The following is a 19,183-nucleotide window of genomic DNA, read 5'->3' on the forward strand; positions in this document are numbered from 1 at the left end:
ATCAACCAAAGCTTAAAACCCTAGTCCTATATGTATTGTCTATTTTTTGTGGAATCTTGGGTTGAATTGAAACAGTAGCTGTTGATGACTTTGTAAATGCTGTATAGATCTAAATAGCATCATTGATGATATATGAGTGATGAAGTGTGGTTACATTTCATTTGCTCTGTTAAACCTACTCTTTGGAATGACTTCAATAGCAGCAGTGAATATATTCAGTTATTAATCTCTCAATAATCATTCTCACAATAGCACATTGGTAGTAGTCAGTGACAAATATCAACGCTAAGAAGAGCTTGGTTAAAACCCTGGACCAATTGAAGCTGTAGTAGGAGGTGCTATCCAGCATATAGTTTTTTTTTCGGATAGTGGATATAACATTGAAGATCTGACATTGTTTCAAAGGTACAAATTCAACATATTTTATACAAGGTTTTTCTATGTTGAAAATGATGATGACTTAATCCTGTGGTTGAAATTTGCCCCTCAAAACAACAGTAGATTCCACGTCACAATATGTTGACAAATTAAGTTGAAACAATGTTGATTCAACCAGTTTGTACCCAGTGGGATGTTTCTGTACATGTCAGTGTAAATGCATTTACACACTACAACACTCCAGTGTTTCCCAAACCTGGTCCTGGGGACCCAAAGGCTGCATTTATACAGGCAATCCAATTCAGATTTTTTTTCTTCTCACAAATTGGTCTTTTGACCAATCAGATAAGCTCTGAGAAAGCTGATGTGAAAAGATCCGATGTGATTGGTCAAAAGACCACTTAGCGGAAAAGATATCAGAATTGGGCTGCCTGTGTAAATGCAGCCAAAGAGGTGCACATTTTATTTTTGCCCTAGTACTGACACACCTGACTCTAATCAAAGGCTTTAAACGCTTTAAAGGCTTTTTCAATTAAAGGCCCAATGCAGCCATTTTTATATCAATATCAAATAATTTCTGGTTAACAATTAAATAACTTACTGTAATAATATATATTTTAAAATGGACAAAAGTAGCTTTTTAGCAAAAAAACATATTTCTCAAGCGAGAATTTAGCTAGTACTGTCTGGGTGTGGTCTAAGTAGGGAGGGGAAAACTGAAAACTGCCTGTTATTGGCAGAGAGGTTTGGAACTCTCTTTGTTAATGGTCTATTAACCAATTTACAGCATGGTGATGTGACCATGGAAAGCCGGCCATGAAACTCCCACCCATGCAAACCTGCTGATTAGGTCCTGTGTAGATTGTATTTTCTACCAGCAACTATCAGGAAATAACGGCACATTTTTTTTCACACTTTTACAGTGTTAGTTTCATCTGCTGTTGCACATATGATATATAACACAGGAAAAATGAATTTTGACTAACCTGTTGGTCCTTTTTATTTTACAGATGAATAGATTATCTGACAGAGAATAGACAGATATTGTAAGTTTGAATGACAGTGTCAGATAATCCCTAATCACTGGCTCACTGTAACAGAACCAAACAAGCCAACTCAGTCAGGACAGACCCATGAAGTTGAGAGCTGCCCCGGGCGCCAGCCAGCGGTTATGATTTCAACAGACTTTTCACAGAAACAGGAATGAAGGGTTAACCGCACATGACTAACAATTTTTCTCAAAAACCGTCCGGTCGCTTAGTTCCAGGAGCCCCAAGACGAAAAAGGGGAAAGGAGGCAGATGAGGGAGGAGGAAGACGGGTACGTTTTGTAATACACTTTCACTTCCCATGGTTGAGGTCTATTCTATTTTGATCCCCTCTGTTGTGTTTTTTTTGCTTTATTCCTCTGGGGCAGGGGCTCTCCCTCATGCAGAGATGAGCCCAGAAACACACCAAAAACATGGTTGAATGTCAATGTAACGTACATGCAACGTTAGCTTTGAGTGTAGCCTGTCTTGATAGTTGTTGTTGGGAGCCCCTGCCCTGCTGTATTCCGTTTCCTCCATGGTGCTGTGGTGGGGCTCAGGAGGCCTGGTTGGGCCTTGTTTTTCACAAGAACAGGTGTCACCCCAACTGCCCACAACTAGCGGTGAGAGAGGGTTGAAACTACGCAGAGACAATGAGACCACTGTGGCAACATCAGGCACATGTGTATGTACTGACTGTACAGGTACACATAGACACAGGTATCCAAGCACAGTGCTGCAATGCTTTGACAGAACTGCCAGATGTAGGCTACGTTGTTGTGTGCCCTATTCCCCCTTCTCATGTACAAACCATAGAACTACATAGCATCATATTTAATATAGAAACTCATAGTTCATTTTAGATGCTATATTTTATTAATCCCATTCCCCTTACGTATTCTTAATTTGTTAAAACTGGTAGAGGTGAGAGACTAGGGAGGAGAGGCAGTAATTTAAATGGTATTTCAAAGCTGTTGTAGCATCCCAGCCATCCGCTCTACAGGCTACATGGGCGGGACTCTAGTCGTCTCTGACCTACTGGCTGCTAGGGTCAGTGATTGAGCAATAAGCATGACTTTTACTTCAACACAAGCTGTGATGTTCTGTAGATAAGCCCTTAATAACGGAACTTCAACTTAGTTGACTGGCCAAAGGACAATGTAACTGTCCTTCTTTTGAGATAAACTGTAATAAAGTTGGGATGTATTTTGGTGTATTCAAGAAATGAGGACATGTGTGACACATATCTGGTATCTTTCATTGATGGTGAGCTCCGATGGTGACAGTAGTCTTTATTGTCAAATTTAAGGGCAATCTCATTCTCTGAACAATCTCAATATGCAGCCCATCACTAACAATACACAAAAAACGGTATTTCTCATAGGGGTCACACAGTTTGGTCACACAGTGTCCATTCTCCTGTCTGTACCAAGTCAAAGATATGCCCAACCCAGAAACACTGCATCCACCGGTGTGGTTCTAAAGCCTACAGCCTTTAACACAACATTAGAGGCTTTTGGATCAAGTCGTGAATTAACCATGCAGTGCTAGTATAAGTAGTGTACGGATTTCCCCAGATTGTTCTCTTTCTCCTCATACAGCTAGGATACACACACTGATATATGAAATACAATGTTTCTTTTAATATCTGGGGAATGACATGTACTGTACATACACATGTAGTATGGTATGGGCATCCAGCGAGATCAATACACTCTTAGAAAAAAGGGTTCCAGATGGGTTCTTTGGCTGTCCCCATAGGAGAACCCTTTTTGGTTGCAGGAATAACTCTTTGTGGTTCCAGGTAGAATCCTTTTGGGTTCCATGTAAAACTCTCTGTAAAGGGTTTTACATGGAACCCAAAGGGGTTCTACTTGGAACCAAAAAGGATTATTCAAAGAGTTCTCCTATGGGGACAGCTGAAGAACCCTTTTAGGTTCTAGATAGCACCTTTGTTTTTAAGAGTATAGGGTTCTCATTTTGTAAAATGCACCTTGTATGTTCTTTGATGTATTTCACCTGGGGGAGCAGAAATAGTGGGTCAATATTAGAGGTCGACCGATTAATCGGAATGGCCGATTAATTAGGGCCGATTTCAAGTTTTCATAACAATCGGTAATCGGTATTTTTGGACACCGATTTGCCGATTTAATTATTATTATTCTTTTTAATTATTATTATTTATTTTTTTTAACTAGGCAAGTCAGTTAAGAACACATTCTTATTTTCAATGACGGCCTAGGAACGGTGGGTTAACTGCCTTGTTCAGGGGCAGAACGACAGATTTTTACCTTGTCAGCTCGGGGATTCGTTTTTGCAACCTTCCGGTTACTAGTCCAACGCTCTAACCACCTGCCTTACATTGCACTCCACGAGGAGCCTGCGTGGCAGGCTGACTACCTGTTACGCGAGGGCAGCAAGAAGCCAAGGTAAGTTGCTAGCTAGCATTAAACTTATCTCATAAAAAACAATCAATCTTAACATAATCACTAGTTAACTACACATGGTTGATGATATTACTAGTTTATCTAGCGTGTCCTGCGTTGCATATAATTGATGCGGTGCCTGTTAATTTCTCATTGAATCACAGCCTACTTCGACAAACGGGTGATGATTTAACAAGCGCATTTGTGAAAAAAGCACTGTCGTTGCATTCATGTTAGCAGGCAATATTAACTAAATATGCAGGTTTAAAAAGATATACTTGTGTATTGATTTTAAAGAATGGCATTGATGTTTATGGTTAGGTAACCATAAACATCAATGCCTTTCTTTAAAATCAATACACAAGTATATCTTTTTAAACCTGCATATTTAGTTAATATTGCCTGCTAACATGAATTTCTTATAACTAGGGAAATTGTGTCACTTCTCTTGCATTCCGTGCAAGCAGTCAGGGTATATGCAGCAGTTTGGGCCGCCTGGCTCGTTGTGAACTGTGTGAAGTCCATTTATTCCTAACAAAGGCCGTAATTAATTTGCCAGAATTGTACATAATTATGACATAACATTGAAGGTTGTACAATGTAACAGCAATATTTACACTTAGGGATGTCATCTGTTAGGTAAAATACGGAACGGTTCCGTATTTCACTGAAAGAATAAACGTTATGTTTTCATAATGATAGTTTCCGGATTCAACCATTTTAATGACCAAAGGCTCGTATTTCTGTGTGTTATTATGTTATAATTAAGTCAATGATTTGATAGAGCAGTCTGACTGAGCGATGGTAGGCACCAGCAAGCTCGTAAGCATTCATTCAAACAGCACTTAGAAATAGTCCTATAATTCCTATAATAACTACAACCTAAAATTTCTTACCAGGGAATATTGAAGACTCATGTTAAAAGGAACCACCAGCTTTCCTATGTTCTCATGTTCTGAGCAAGGAACTTAAACGTTAGTTTTTTTACATGGCACATATTGCACTTTTACTTTCTTCTCCAACACTTTGTTTTGCATTATTTAAACCAAATTGAACATGTTTCATTATTTATTTGAGGCTAAATTGATTTTATTTATGTATTATATTAAGGTAAAATAAGTGTTCATTCAGTATTGTTGTAATTGTCATTATTACAAAAAATAAATAAATCGGTATCGGTATCGGCGTTGAAAAATCATAATCGGTCAACCTCTAGTCAATATACTAGGTCATAAAATACCATTGAGCCAACATTATGTTGGGTGGTTTGTGATTGGGCTGTAATTGGATCTTATGTTTTACAAATTGTGTTGCCAAAGTAGGCCGTTCATCTAATCTATTGGATGTTATGAGCGATTATCAAAATTATAACAGTCTCTAAGTATTTTTGGGTAAGGTATCCATCCTATTTAGGTAAACTGAGCATCTAGACTGTTGTGTTATCCATTACTATATGATACACTATACAGCTGACATGTTCAGTATGTAGCCTTCAAAATTATATGCATGGCCTGGTGAATGAAGAATAGGAATAGGTACAATCTTGCATTTATGGACTCTTGAGTAAAATCGGGCATATTGGATGTGTGTGGGGTCTCTTATTTTGATGTGTGAAAGTGTTTTTAGCAGAATTGTTTTTGTGTTTTGCTTCATTGACTACAAGATTGGATGGAGCCACAAAAGGCCACTGACTGTTGAGAGAGAACTAAAACAGTTTAACTGACAATCTTTCTAAAACAAACAAAGATCAGGTGGAGTCAAGCCACTCTAAGCAGAATATTGTCTTATAATGAAAACAATAGTGGGCTAGGATGGTTTGGCTGTGTAAAAGACTCTGCCTCCAGAACACTTATAGCTGCAGCATGGGTTTGAATCCGGCACTGCTATTTCAATAAACTCTCTCCTCTCTATCTCTTTCATATCAAATAAACATAAAATATGTGAGGACTATGCCTACAATAATAACAATAATAATAATTATTAATAAATTAATTCATAGGTTTACTTAATTCCGTTATACATAGTATTTTTAATTCTTATTATACCAATACAATAGGTTATCCAGTTATGACAATCTGGGTAGTCGAATATAAAATATAAATTCAAATTTGATTGAAATTATAGCTCATATTTTACAATGTAGCCTACCAATCATGTGCTGGCTCAAAACCCTGCATTTCATACGAAATAGGTTTCGTTACAATGGGTCAAAGAAAACGTGGGGGGAAAAGCACACATTCATTCTTCATGTCTATATCCATCAAACGAAAGAAACAGTGCCAATAGCTCTATTTAGTCCCGCATGGGACGGTCGGGCAGCCCCGCTTTCTGTGCGTTTCGGCTTCTGGGACTGCACTTCCTGGATTTTAGCGAGCCATTCCGCGCACCCATGTCCCATCGACGCTACATGGTTTGTGGGTGTGTGGTATCTAGTGGAGAAGAACAAGAGCCTGTACATAATACCTACTATTCGCACACATGTATCCTTTATCAATGTAAAGCTTTATCTAGGAGAGACATCGATGCGCTTTGATTTGCCTTACAGGAGATGGTTCGGGACGGCGGCATTCAAGTTCGATTCAAACAGGTGGAATACAGTAGGTATCAGGTGGAGTTGGGAGGAGGAAGGTATCACGACAGCACGGGCTGCATTCTAACCTTCTGACTAGTAGCGGACTTGTGCCATATATGGACTCTGTCTTATTATATAGCCTTATTTATGTAAAATAGGCTACCACGTTTTATTGTCTACTCCGGGACAGTAAAATTGTGATATTCAAACGGCGAATCTTTATTAGCTTGGAGACCATTGACACACAGGTGGGAGATACCAGTTTCTTAGGACGGCCCCTCTTTCAGTTCCTCAGCAGGATATGAGCTACTGACATTTGTTATTACCCTTTGGGACAGGAGGCGAACGGTTTCTGCTAACAGGTGTGAGAGAGAGCACACCAATCTTCATAGCCTGATACGGAATCCTTCCTCATTGTTCGCAGGAATATCAATCTAAGTAATATGTTGATCCCTTTCTAGCCAGGAGAGATACATTTAACGGTTAATTGAAACATACATCGAATAAAATAGTGTATTATTAGTGTTTGGAAATATTTTTAAGACCCCGTCCTCCTATTTAAAAGGACACGGGACATCAGAGAGAAACCATGTCAATGAAAAAACCCAGCTTGAATTTACCCAAAATGAGCAGAAACCCGGTGGTGTTGGAAGGAGAGATGTTCGGCGAATTTCAGGACTGGTGTCTCCGTACTTACGGGGACTCGGGTAAAACAAAGACAGTCACCCGGCGAAAATACAATAAGATTCTCCAGACCCTTTTACACACCGACGACTCGGACGCCTTCTACATCGAGAGCAACCACATCAACGCCAAATTCAAATTCTGGGTGAAGTCCAAAGGGTTCCAGGTCGGGACCATTCAAGGGGACCTGAACAAGAATGGAGCCACTGACATACCTGTCCTGTACGTCCCCATCAAGGTGACGGTTAGTAAATGTTCCTCTTTCCTTGCTGTGCGCGTAATGTGTGTGTGGTCTATGATGCCCATATTTGCCCATATAAATGTATGTATTGAGTCCTCGCACGCTTCCGTTGCTCTACCATAACTTTCCCTGGACCTTTGATCCACCCCAATAGTCCGTTCTTATCTTAAGATGGCACTCATTCATTCCTGTCCCTACTGTCATGGGCCAGGCAGTGCCACTATGCGTACAGGGCATCTATATTAAGCTACTACCCGGTTTGCGCAAATAGCATCGCCCTGACAATAATGATAGACAATGATTTTTGCAACAAAGACAAATTAGGCTAAAGCTAATATCCAGAGACACCTGATGGCATGATAGTCATGTGTGTGTGTGTTTGCTTGCAGGCGTCCAAGCCATATTGGTTTGAGCGATTGCGTTTTGATGGTTGTCGTGCTGCTGAAGAGACTGGGTAGAGAGAGAAGGTATATATAGATGCCCATCCCACCGCTAGCCCGTGTGCGCGCGTTTGTAGCTCACATTGGCAGCGGAGGGGGGCAAATTAAAAATAAATGATAAAATATTGGTAAAAAAACCCCCAAAACATTCGTATGAGATATTTCATTTGCCAGTTCCCAATATTTACATTATCTTGTCCATTTATGTCTCAAATCAATTCAATTCCGTTAATGCTTAATTTCATATAGCCATTCTATGATAAATATTAAAATATGTGATGCAGACATGGATACAGCTGACAAAAATGGAAGAACTTATTCCATTTCACCTTTGTGCCTGGTGTTAGAAAGTCATTCTAAAATTGCATTTGTGCAGCCTATTCTTTCAATGTTCTTCTAATAATGTTTTATATTGAAAGTTGAGGGGGTAAAGTGGCCTGAAAAGATAGACATCTGTGACTATAAATGACAATGTAAGCTCCATGCCAGTTTATCTAGATCCTGGTTCAGACAGGGACAGGACAACTAAAGATCATGCATCAACATCAAGGATTTACAGAGATGATTACACATTTCAAAGTCACCCGTTCACCTGCTGAGCTTGTCTAATGCACCTGTTTGCTGCTGCTTATTTACATGCCTCAGCATCTGAGTCACATGAAAAGGTTGTGCTCCTGTCTGCTCCCCTCTTGATAATGTGTCTGTCCTAGATTTGAGCAGGCTATTCTGAAACTGTCCATCTCTCTTTCTTCTTTCTCTCTCTCTCTCTCCCCCTCTCCCTATTTCTTTCCATCCTCTCCATTTCTTTCTTTCTTTCTTTCTTTCTTTCTTTCTTTCTTTCTTTCTTTCTTTCTTTCTTTCTTTCTTTCTTTCTTTCTTTCTTTCTTTCTTTCTTTCTTTCTTTCTTTCTTTCTTTCTTTCTACCTTTCTTTCTTTCTACCTTTCTACCTTTCTTTCTCTCTCTCCACATCTCCTTCTCTTCCTCTGAGCTGACTTCATTGAGGTTGGCTAAAAGGATTCAATGGAGAGTCTGGTCATCTATAGGGGACATGCTGCTAGACAAGTGCAGAGTCTGTTATTTCCGTTCCAAACAGGGTCAAGGCTCTCTCTGATTGCTTTTGGACCATTTGTAAATGGCCACTGTTGAAAGTTTCTCTGTAGAAAGATAGTATACAATACATGCCTTAAATATACTCAAAATACAATCACAAAAAGACATTAGTTACCCAGCTTTTGGCTACAGGCAGACAGACAGTCATATGACTTGTTGACTTGCTGAACTCCGATAGTAGGCTAATTTGTGCTTGCCGGATACAGAACATTTTTGAAGGAGCTGTTATTCTGCTCTCAGCTAAACACAGGGTCAACCCCACTCATTGCAGCGTCTTGGCAGAAGCTAAGGCAGAAGCGGTAAGTCTGCTTTATGTCTTGAGGCAGCAGGGTCATATTTTGACTGACTGTGAGACGCAGTTTGCTCTCACCCAGACCTGCTGCTATTTTATTTATTTCAGTGGGTCACGACAAGTGGAGCGTACTGTAGGTTTAATGCTGGAGAGATAGATCAATAGTGATGATGGAAACACAGTCTTGCCCCCTTCGGGGTTCTGTTAAGATGCGTGAGCTTTCACCCTCACTGCTTGTTTTCTATTGGAGGTTTTGACCACTTGTAAATTGGACTGTTAGTGTGTGTGTGGGTGTCTGTTTGTTTGTGGAAGGGAGGGTGAATGTGTGTTTTTAGCTGGGTAAGTTGTTGTGTGAGATTCCCCAGTGAGCAGGTTGTAAATAGGTTGTAAATGTGTTCTAAGTGCCAGTAGTGCCATGGCATGGTAGGCAATGTGTGGATGAATGAGGCCAGAGCACTGGAAAGCTGCCGGAGGCCTGGAGAAACCTGGAGGAGGACGCCACACACACTGACCCCGCTCCCAACCTGTGTGCAAGTGTGTGTGTGTGTGTGTGTGTGTGTGTATACATGTGTGCATGCATGTTCGCACAACAGATTAGAGTGTGTGTTTTATGACGGACGAAAGTGTGTGTAAGTGTGTGTAATTCCCTCACATACAGGTATTGATTGTTTGTGCAACAGGCAGCCATGTAGTACTGCTCCTTCACTTCCTGTGTTGGCACATAATTATATGTCTGGACAGTGTGGATTATCTTCGGTAGGGTTTTATTAAACTGCTCTGAAGGATGGCACCACTCTAGTGTAGAAAATAGACTTCAGACTAATGTTTTTAGGAGAAGCAACCAGCCGTCAGATGGCAAATCAAAGACAGAAAAGGTTCCTCTAGCAGGAACTCTGTAAGAAATGTGACCTTTAGCAACCTTTAGCATGATAACGACAGAGGATAAGATCATCTGAATCAACACTTAGTGAAGGAAAAACAGGTGGCCTTTTCACATTCCTGACCCGAACCAAAGAATTACGAGCCAGCACAGTAGGATTCAGGTCGGCACGATAGTATGAAAAGGGTCCAGGTGTGATCTTATTAAGAGAGAGTGGGTTGAGACAGCAGGCCAGAGGTGTAGCACAGTAGCAGCACATTGAAAAACCGACAGACAAAGAGAGCGAGGAACAATGGGACAGGCACGGCATTAGGAGGAGCGAGAATGAGGCAGCGAAAAAGAGAGAGAAAAATAGAGGGACAGAGAGAGAAAGAGGGGAAGAGAAAATAGTGTGTGTTGCTGAGAGGAAGCAGCACCACAGCTTAGCCATCACATGGAGTTGACACCAGCGTCTCGGCGGCTCCTATTAATAGGTCTTAACGCTTTTCTCTTTCCTCCACTGGCAGAGGGCCCTCTCTCTCTCGTTCTCTCTTCCTCCCTCTCTCGCTCTCTCTATCCCTCTATCTCTCTCTCGCTCTTCCTCTTCCTCCCCCTCTCTCTCTTTCTCTCTCTCTCTCTTCCTCCCTCTCTCTCTCACCTGCTACTCCTGCTCTTAGAGAGGCCTGACTTGGCTAAGTGCAGTTTGATCAACTGTTGCTGCTCTGTGCCCATGCTCTTCTCAACACGCTGTCTGTCAGCTGCTCTGTGCCCATGCTCTTCTCAACACGCTGTCTGTCAGCTGCTCTGTGCCCATGCTCTTCTCAACACGCTGTCTGTTGCTGCTCTGTGCCCCATGCTCTTCTCAACACGCTGTCTGTCAGCTGCTCTGTGCCCATGCTCTTCTCAACACGCTGTCTGTCAGCTGCTCTGTGCCCATGCTCTTCTCAACACGCTGTCTGTTGCTGCTCTGTGGCCCATGCTCTTCTCAACACGCTGTCTGTCAGCTGCTCTGTGCCCATGCTCTTCTCAACACGCTGTCTGTTGCTGCTCTGTGCCCATGCTCTTCTCAACACGCTCTCTGTTGCTGCTCTGTGCCCATGCTCTTCTCAACACGCTGTCTGTTGCTGCTCTGTGCCCATGCTCTTCTCAACACGCTGTCTGTCAGCTGCTCTGTGCCCATGCTCTTCTCAACACGCTGTCTGTTGCTGCTCTGTGCCCATGCTCTTCTCAACACGCTGTCTGTTGCTGCTCTGTGCCCATGCTCTTCTCAACACGCTGTCTGTTGCTGCTCTGTGCCCATGCTCTTCTCAATACGCTGTCTGCAGCTGAATTCTTTAACCTAAACCAGAGAGGGACGAGAGGATAGAGAGAAAGAGGGGAGAGAAAAAAGTGCAGTGTTCTGTTTATACAACGACTTGAGTTATTGTATTTGGTCAAAGAAATTAGCAAGCTTTTTCATTCTCCTGGGGCCATATGTATCAAGTGTCTCAGAGTGCTGATCTAGGATCAGGTCCCCCATGTCCATTTTAATTGTATCCACTGTGATTTAAAAGGCAAAACTGATCCTAAATCATCACTCCTACTCTGAGACGCTTGATTCGGCCACAGTTTAGCTGTTCTCAGGTCAGGTATTAAGAGTAGGAGGGGAGGTCTACTGCAGTAGGAGTCAGTCAGAACGTTATTTAAGACGGTCAAACAAGATATCGTATGTCCGTGGAAATAGGAGACAGATGGACATCAATGAGGTTTCTGTGTTTGGCATCATGTGCAACTACCAGCAATAGAACAAATCTTTCCCCATAGGGTCACATGAGCGTCTATCCCGGTCAGAGCCGTGTCCAGCAGCAGCCCCACACTACAGGGCCATGTTCATTAAGCACCAAACATAAGAAAATGGACTGACACAAGGACGGAAAACCTGGAGTTGTCCAATAAGAAACATTCATTTTTTGTTTTCTGTTGCAAAAACGCTTCTTAACGTTTTCCGCTGGATTCCCTAATGAACAAAACCCATGGCTCAGTCACAACCCATCCTCTGCTCCCCTTCTGGGCTGAGGAGGAAAAACAGGATAATAGAAATAGACATACTGGAGTGTACAGCACAGGAAACTGATAGCTCTTACAGTATCAGATGTTTAAAGGGTTAGTTTGTGTGTCCTGTCTATTTTGCCCTGTCTGTGTAAAACTATCTGCCTGTTTTGTGTGTCTGTGTGTTTGAGGAGCTATTTGTGTGTTCATGTGTGATGTATGCTCATGTTGGGGGTGCGTGATGGGAGGATTCGCTGTGTGTTCTCTGTGTGTGTATCTACTTTCCACCCCTTCCTCTCTCTCCTCCTATTTCCTCCTCCTCCTCCTCCTCCTCCCGCTGCCCTCCGTGGTGGCGACGTGTCGATGGCCTGGGGTTTAATGGTGGCCTGCGGGGGTAACTTAATTGGGACGGCCCCCTTATCAGACCTGGGATCTCTAATCTCAAAGGGCCCCTTATCCCGCAGAAATAAATAAGACTAAATTGACGTGAATGGGGAGGCCTTTGGTTGTGTGGCTCCTCCCCCCGCCCCTGCCCTCTGAGGCCCGGTGCGTCTGTTGGGGGGCAGTAGGAGGGCGTTAAGTGCAGGGCCGGGGTGAAGCAGGGGGCATGCTCCCCTCTCCAAACCGAGGGGCTGTAGTCACAGCAGTCACCCAGTGAAAGTCACTCACAGCGGGGAAGAGCATGGCAGGGGGGTAGGGTTAGGGTTGGGTTGTGGAGCTGGAGGGGTTGAGGTGAAATGAAAGATTCCCTCATTGTGTCAGCTGTTGGTTTGTAGAGAAAACAAAAAGTCTACTATTTAACACTGTACTATTAATTCGTTAGAGGGCCTCAAATATCACATTCATTTGTCCACTGTATACATGAATCGTGCAATGTTGGTTCCTGTTTCAGTCAAGTCTTTGGTCACGTGTGTCAAATAAAAACACCCTAATGATTGGTTGACAATAGAGCATCCCACAATGCAGGTGTTGTCTGCAGGAGGAAGTTGGTGAAGAGAAACTGCAGAAACTTGCAGTCGACTGCAGTCAAAACTTCATGAGCTTTGATCACATGGTTTTTGTAAAGTTCATGCAGTTGTCATGTAGGCGCAATTCGGAAAATGTTTATCCCCATAATGCAACAGACTTTGGAAGGCGGCGACCAATAATGCCCACTGACTTGTGATTATTTTGGGAGAGTTGTCTGTCTGATTAAGTATTATTTCATTTTTTTATGTCCAAGAGAATCCCGGTGTGGGATTTCCGAGACTACTACTGCCTATCACTAACTAACAGGGAAGAAATACAGCCTAAACATCCTTTTAATGACATTTTTTACTTTCTGTCCCTAATACTGAAACGAAATGATGTAAAAACTAAATATAAATGTTTTATCAAACTAAAACTGAATAAAAACTAGTAAATCAAGTTGTAAAAGTAACTGAAACTAAACTGAATTTCAAATAAAAAATAGAAAACGAATAGAATTAAAAACACAAAACTATAATAACCTTGGTGTGAGTGTGTGGACAGTGATCTGCTGGCTGTGCAGCTGTAAATCGTTGACTGGCAGTAATTGTGTTACAGAGAGAGTGATGTAGGAGAGGAGAAAGGAGTGGGAGAACTAAATAACGAGAGAGAGATGGGATGGGATGAGGCAGGGGATAAGTTTGTTTTTTGTTGTGGATCCGCTTGTCTTCACACACACACGGACACACACATACAGTATTACGAAATCCACTTCATTTAGAGTGGGTTCAATGGAGGGCCCATCCAAAGTGTCCAGGCTGTTCAGTTCTCTGTCTGAGGTCCGGTCTGGAGCATTCTACTTCTCTGGTCACATCTGTGTTCTTTCTATATTTTATTATGAATGTGTTTTTGTTAGCTTGGGTTTTGTGTATTCTGGTGTGTGAGACTGTGTGTGTATTTCTGTGTAGGATACTGCTTTTGTATGATTTTGTTCAATCAGTTTAACATTTAAAAAAAATACCTCTGGTAAAGGAAATGCATACTACACCTTAGCAGACTACATACAGTAATAGTAGTCCCTCTGTAGAATTAAAGAGAAAGTTCACCCAAAGACAATGGTACCTACAGTAGGTACCATATTTTTTCACATTTTGTTGCATTACAATGTGTCATTGAAATAGATTTAATTTTTTTTTTTTTTTTTGTCATTGTAAAATGTGGCTTACCAAATCACATAATAAGTTACATGGACTCACAGTGTGTGAAATAATAGGGGTTGAAATTATTTGTGAACGACTACCCCTTCCTCTGTCCCCCATACACTATATATACAAAAGTATGTGGAGGACGCCACTCTATGTCACGTCCTGACCAGTAATAGGGGTTATTTGTTATTATAGTTTGGTCAGGACGTGGCAGGGGGTGTTTGTTTCATGTGGTTTGGGCTATGTATTTAGGTAGAGGGGTATTTGTTTTATATGGTTCGGGGTGTGTGTGTACGTACAAGGGTGTTGGATTTATGTGTTCCGGGGTTTTTGGTTTATGTTCTTGTTTTGTTTGTAGGGTTTCTATGTTGTGTATTTCTTTGTTGGCCTGGTGTGGCTCTCAATCAGGAACAGCTGTACATCATTGTTTCTAATTGAGAGTCATACTTAGGGAGCCTGTTTTCTACCTGTCCCTTTGTGGGAGATTGTTTTTGCACTGCTGTGTATAGCCTGCGATACTGTCGTACTGTCGTTCTTTGTTTCTTGTTTATTTTTCGTGTTCACATATAAATAAAATAATGATGAGCACGCAACCCGCTGCGCCTTGGTCTAATCCCTTCGACTACCGTGACAGAATCTCCCACCACAAATGGACCAAGCAGCGGGGTAAGGAGCACGAGGAAGAAGGATGGACATGGGCGGAGATGAGGATGAGCATTTCCAGGGCTATGGAGGAGTTAAGGGAGCCCGAGAGGCAGCCCCAATCATTTTTTTGGGGGGGGCACACGGGTAGTTTGGCTGGGCGAGGATTAAGCCCCAAGCCAAATCCCTATGCTTTCTTTAGGCAACATATGACTGGACAGGTCCCGTGCTTAGGGGTAATGTGTACTTTGGCGAGGCCAAGTATTTTCAGGCCGGTGTGTGCAGTGCCAGCACCCCGCATTTGCCAGGGGGAAGTGGGCACCCAGCCAGTATGGGCGGTGCCAGTTCTGCGCTCGAGACCGCCAGTGCGCCTCTACGGTCCAGTGTTTCCCGCTCCTCGCACTAGCCTTGAAGTGCATGTCTCCAGTCGGATACCTCCAGTACCAGCACCACGCACTAGGCTTCCAGTGCATCAGCCCAGTCCAGTATGTCCTGTTCCCGCTCCTCGCACTAGCCTTGAGGTGCGTGACCCCAGTCTGGTACCTCCACTACCAGTCCCACGCATTAGGCTTCCAGTACGTCAGCCCAGTCCTAGTCCAGAGTGTCCAGCAACAGTACCTCGTCCAGAGTGTCCGGCAACAGTACCTCGTCCAGAGTGTCCGGCAACAGTACCTCGTCCAGAGTGTCCGGCAACAGTACCTCGTCCAGAGTGTCCGGCAACAGTACCTCGTCCAGAGTGTCCGGCAACAGTACCTCGTCCAGAGTGTCCGGCAACAGTACCTCGTCCAGAGTATCCGGTAACAGTGTCTAGTCCGGAACCGAGTGAGACGGCCTACTGTCCAGAACAGAGTGAGACGGCCTACAGTCCGGCACCGAGTGAGACGGCCTACAGTCCGGCACCGAGTGAGACGGCCTACAGTCCGGCACCGAGTGAGACGGCCTACAGTCCGGCACCGAGTGAGACGGCCTACAGTCCGGCACCGAGTGAGACGGCCTACACTCCGGCACCGAGTGAGACGGCCTACACTCCGGCACCGAGTGAGACGGCCTACACTCCGGCACCGAGTGAGACGGCCTACAGTCCGGCACCGAGTGAGACGGCCTACAGTCCGGAACCGAGTGAGACGGCCTACAGTGCTGGAACCGAGTGAGTCTGCCTACAGTCCGGAACCGAGTGAGTCTGCCTACAGTCCGGCACCGAGTGAGTCTGCCTACAGTCCGGAACCGAGTGAGTCTGCCTACAGTCCGGAACCGAGTGAGTCTGCCTACAGTCCGGCACCGAGTGAGACGGCCTACAGTCCGGAACCGAGTGACACGGCCTACAGTCCGGAACCGAGTGAGTCGGCCTACAGTCCGGAACCGAGTGAGACGGCCTACAGTCCGGAACCGAGTGAGTCTGCCTACAGTCCGGAACCGAGTGAGTCGGCCTACAGTCCGGAACCGAGTGAGTCGGCCTACAGTCCGGAACCGAGTGAGTCTGCCTACAGTCCGGAACCGAGTGAGACGGCCTACACTCCGGCACCGAGTGAGACGGCCTACAGTCCAGAGCTCCTAGAGTCGCCCTACAGTCCAGAGCTCCCAGAGCCCAGTCCAGGGTCTTCAGTGACTGGCCTCAGGCAGAGGTATGCAGTGGGGGTGGTTTGGTCCGGTAGGGGATTAAGGCCTGAGCCTAAGCCACCTCCACTGTAGGAGGTTTGGGGAGGGGGGGTGTAGCACAGGAGCCGTCGGTGACGGCAGCCACCCTCCCTTCCCTCCCTTTAGATTTGGGATTTATTTTTTGGGGGTTATTTTTGGTTATTTGTGTGAGGTGCATCTGGGGTCTGCACCTTTGGGGGGGGGGGGGGGGGGGTACTGTCACGTCCTGACCAGTAATAGGGGTTATTTGTTATTATAGTTTGGTCAGGACGTGGCAGGGGGTGTTTGTTTCATGTGGTTTGGGCTATGTATTTAGGTAGAGGGGTATTTGTTTTATATGGTTCGGGGTGTGTGTGTATGTAGAGGGGTGTTGGATTTATGTGTTCCGGAGTTTTTGGTTTATGTTCTTGTTTTGTTTGTAGGGTTTCTATGTTGTGTATTTCTTTGTTGGCCTGGTGTGGCTCTCAATCAGGAACAGCTGTACATCATTGTTTCTAATTGAGAGTCATACTTAGGGAGCCTGTTTTCCACCTGTCCCTTTGTGGGAGATTGTTTTTGCACTGCTGTGTATAGCCTGCGATACTGTCGTACTGTCGTTCTTTGTTTCTTGTTTATTTTTCGTGTTCACATATAAATAAAATAATGATGAGCACGCAACCCGCTGCGCCTTGGTCTAATCCCTTCGACTACCGTGACACTCTAACCCTACTCAACTTCCTCTGCAAGCACCTGGAGGGCCCAAAAATCTATGCAAGGCTTCTGTTCATCGACTTCTCGTCTGCCTTTAATACTATCCAGCCTCACATACTAGCAGAGAAGCTCCTCTCCCACTTCAAGCTGGACGTGAGCATTGTTGGCTGGATAGTGGACTTCCTTACCGACCGGTCCCAACAAGTGGCGTCATGTCAAAGCAGCTCTGCTCCTCCACTGAATTCCCACAAGGTTGCGTGCTCTCTCCTCTCCTGTACATACTCCACACTAATGACTGTCGTTGCGAATATGAAAACAGGCACATCATCAAGTTTGCTGATGACTCGGTCTGAGCATGGGCCTTCCTCCAACTGAATGTCTCCTAAACTAAAGATATGGCCATTGACTTCAGAAGGCAGCCACTGAACCCCACACCCAACATGGTCATGGAAAATGACATTGAGCTGGTCAGTACCTACAAGTACCTGGGAACAGTGCTAGACAAGAAGTTGACGTTTGAGGAGAACACAGATGCCGTCTGTAAAAAGGGACAGCAGCAGCTTTTTGTTGTTGACAAAGATGAACTGTTTTAATGTCAGCAAGACAATGATGACACTGTTATATTGAGTTTTATTGGTGGCCAGCTAGGTCATCGGGGTGCAACAGGCACATCTCTCAGTGACATTCAGAAGCATGTGGTGAGGAGAGGTAGCAGTATCCTAGACTGTCCTCCTCTACCATTTTGTGCTTCTCCCCTCAGGTTGTCGTTTTAGACTTCCAAAACGCAATAGCAACAGATACAAGAACTCCTGTATCCCACAGGCCATAAACCTTCTGAATATGCTCATGAAACTAAATGTCTATTTATTGCTGCACTTTTGCACAACGATTACTCCTTTTTATCTATCTCATTGTTTCATGTTATGTGTGTATTGGTTGTATGTTGTCACTGTTTTTAATGTTTTTTTATTTTTATTGTTGAACCCTGACTGCACAACAAATTTCCCAATTGAGACAGTAAAGATAACTTGAACTTGAAAGTCTCTGAATGTCCTTAAATGGCCCAACCAGAGCCCGGACTTGAACCCGATCGAACATCTAGGGAGAGACTTGAAAATAGCTGTGCAGCGATGCTCCCCATCCAACCTGACAGAGCTTGAGAGGATCTGCAGGGAAGAATGGGAGAAACTCCCTAAATACAGGTGTGCTAAGCTTGTAGCTTCATACCCAAGAAAACTTGGGGCTATAATCGCTGCCAAAAGTGCTTCCATCCAGGTGTGCATGATTCTTAGGCTGTGTTTTACACAGGCAGCCCTATTTTTATATTTTTTCCACTTGTTGGTCTTTTGACCAATCACATCACATCTTTTCACATATCTTTTTCAGAGCTGATCTGATTGGTCAAAAGACCAATTAGTGGCAAAAAATATCAGAATTGGGCTGCCTGTGTAAACACAGCCTTGAACTTACTTATATAGATTTTTCTATTGTGTTATTGACTGTACGTTTGTTTATCCCATGTGTAACTCTGTGTTGTTTGAGTCGCACTGCTTTGCTTTATTTTGGCCAGGTCGCAGTTGTAAATGAAAACTTGTTCTCAACTGGCCTACCTGGTTAAATAAAGGTGAAATAAATAAAATAAATAAAACTGAAGCTGTAATCGCTGTCAAAGGTGTTTCTAACATGTATTGCCTCGGGGATGAATACTTATCTAATCAAGGTACAGCTAACTGACAAAATAATGGAAACACTTGAGTAAATTAGGGACACAAAGTATATTGAAAGCCGGTGCTTCCACAAAGGTGTGATTCCTGAGTTAATTAAGCAATTAACATCCCATCATGTGTAGAACAATGCTGGGCAGGCCATTATTTTAGCTACCATGGCTATGCCCACATCCACAGGGCACGAGTGGTCACTGAATGGTTTGATGAGCATAAAAACAGTGTAAACCATATGCCATGGCTGTCTCAGTCACCAGATCTCAACCCAATTGAACACTTAT

The 19,183-nt window shown here is 43.7% G+C and overlaps 1 protein-coding gene across 2 annotated transcripts in view; it reads left to right on the plus strand.

The window, feature by feature from the left end:
• The first annotated feature begins 6,176 nt into the window (after positions 1-6,176).
• LOC106566803 (nucleolar protein 4-like) overlaps positions 6,177-19,183 on the plus strand; it is a 182,728-nt gene continuing 169,721 nt past the window's right edge. Inside the window, exon 1 of one of the 2 annotated variants that reach the window (XM_014135217.3) lies at positions 6,177-7,331. In XM_014135217.3, the coding sequence (XP_013990692.3) occupies positions 6,993-7,331 (339 nt within the window). In that variant the 5' untranslated portion in view covers positions 6,177-6,992. The remainder of the gene's footprint in view (positions 7,332-19,183) is intronic. The other variant, XM_014135218.3, reaches the window with a different exon arrangement.

This window comes from Salmo salar, chromosome 13 (genome assembly GCF_965601325.2).
Source record: "Salmo salar chromosome 13, fSalSal1, whole genome shotgun sequence".
Classification (NCBI taxonomy): Eukaryota; Metazoa; Chordata; class Actinopteri; order Salmoniformes; family Salmonidae; genus Salmo; species Salmo salar.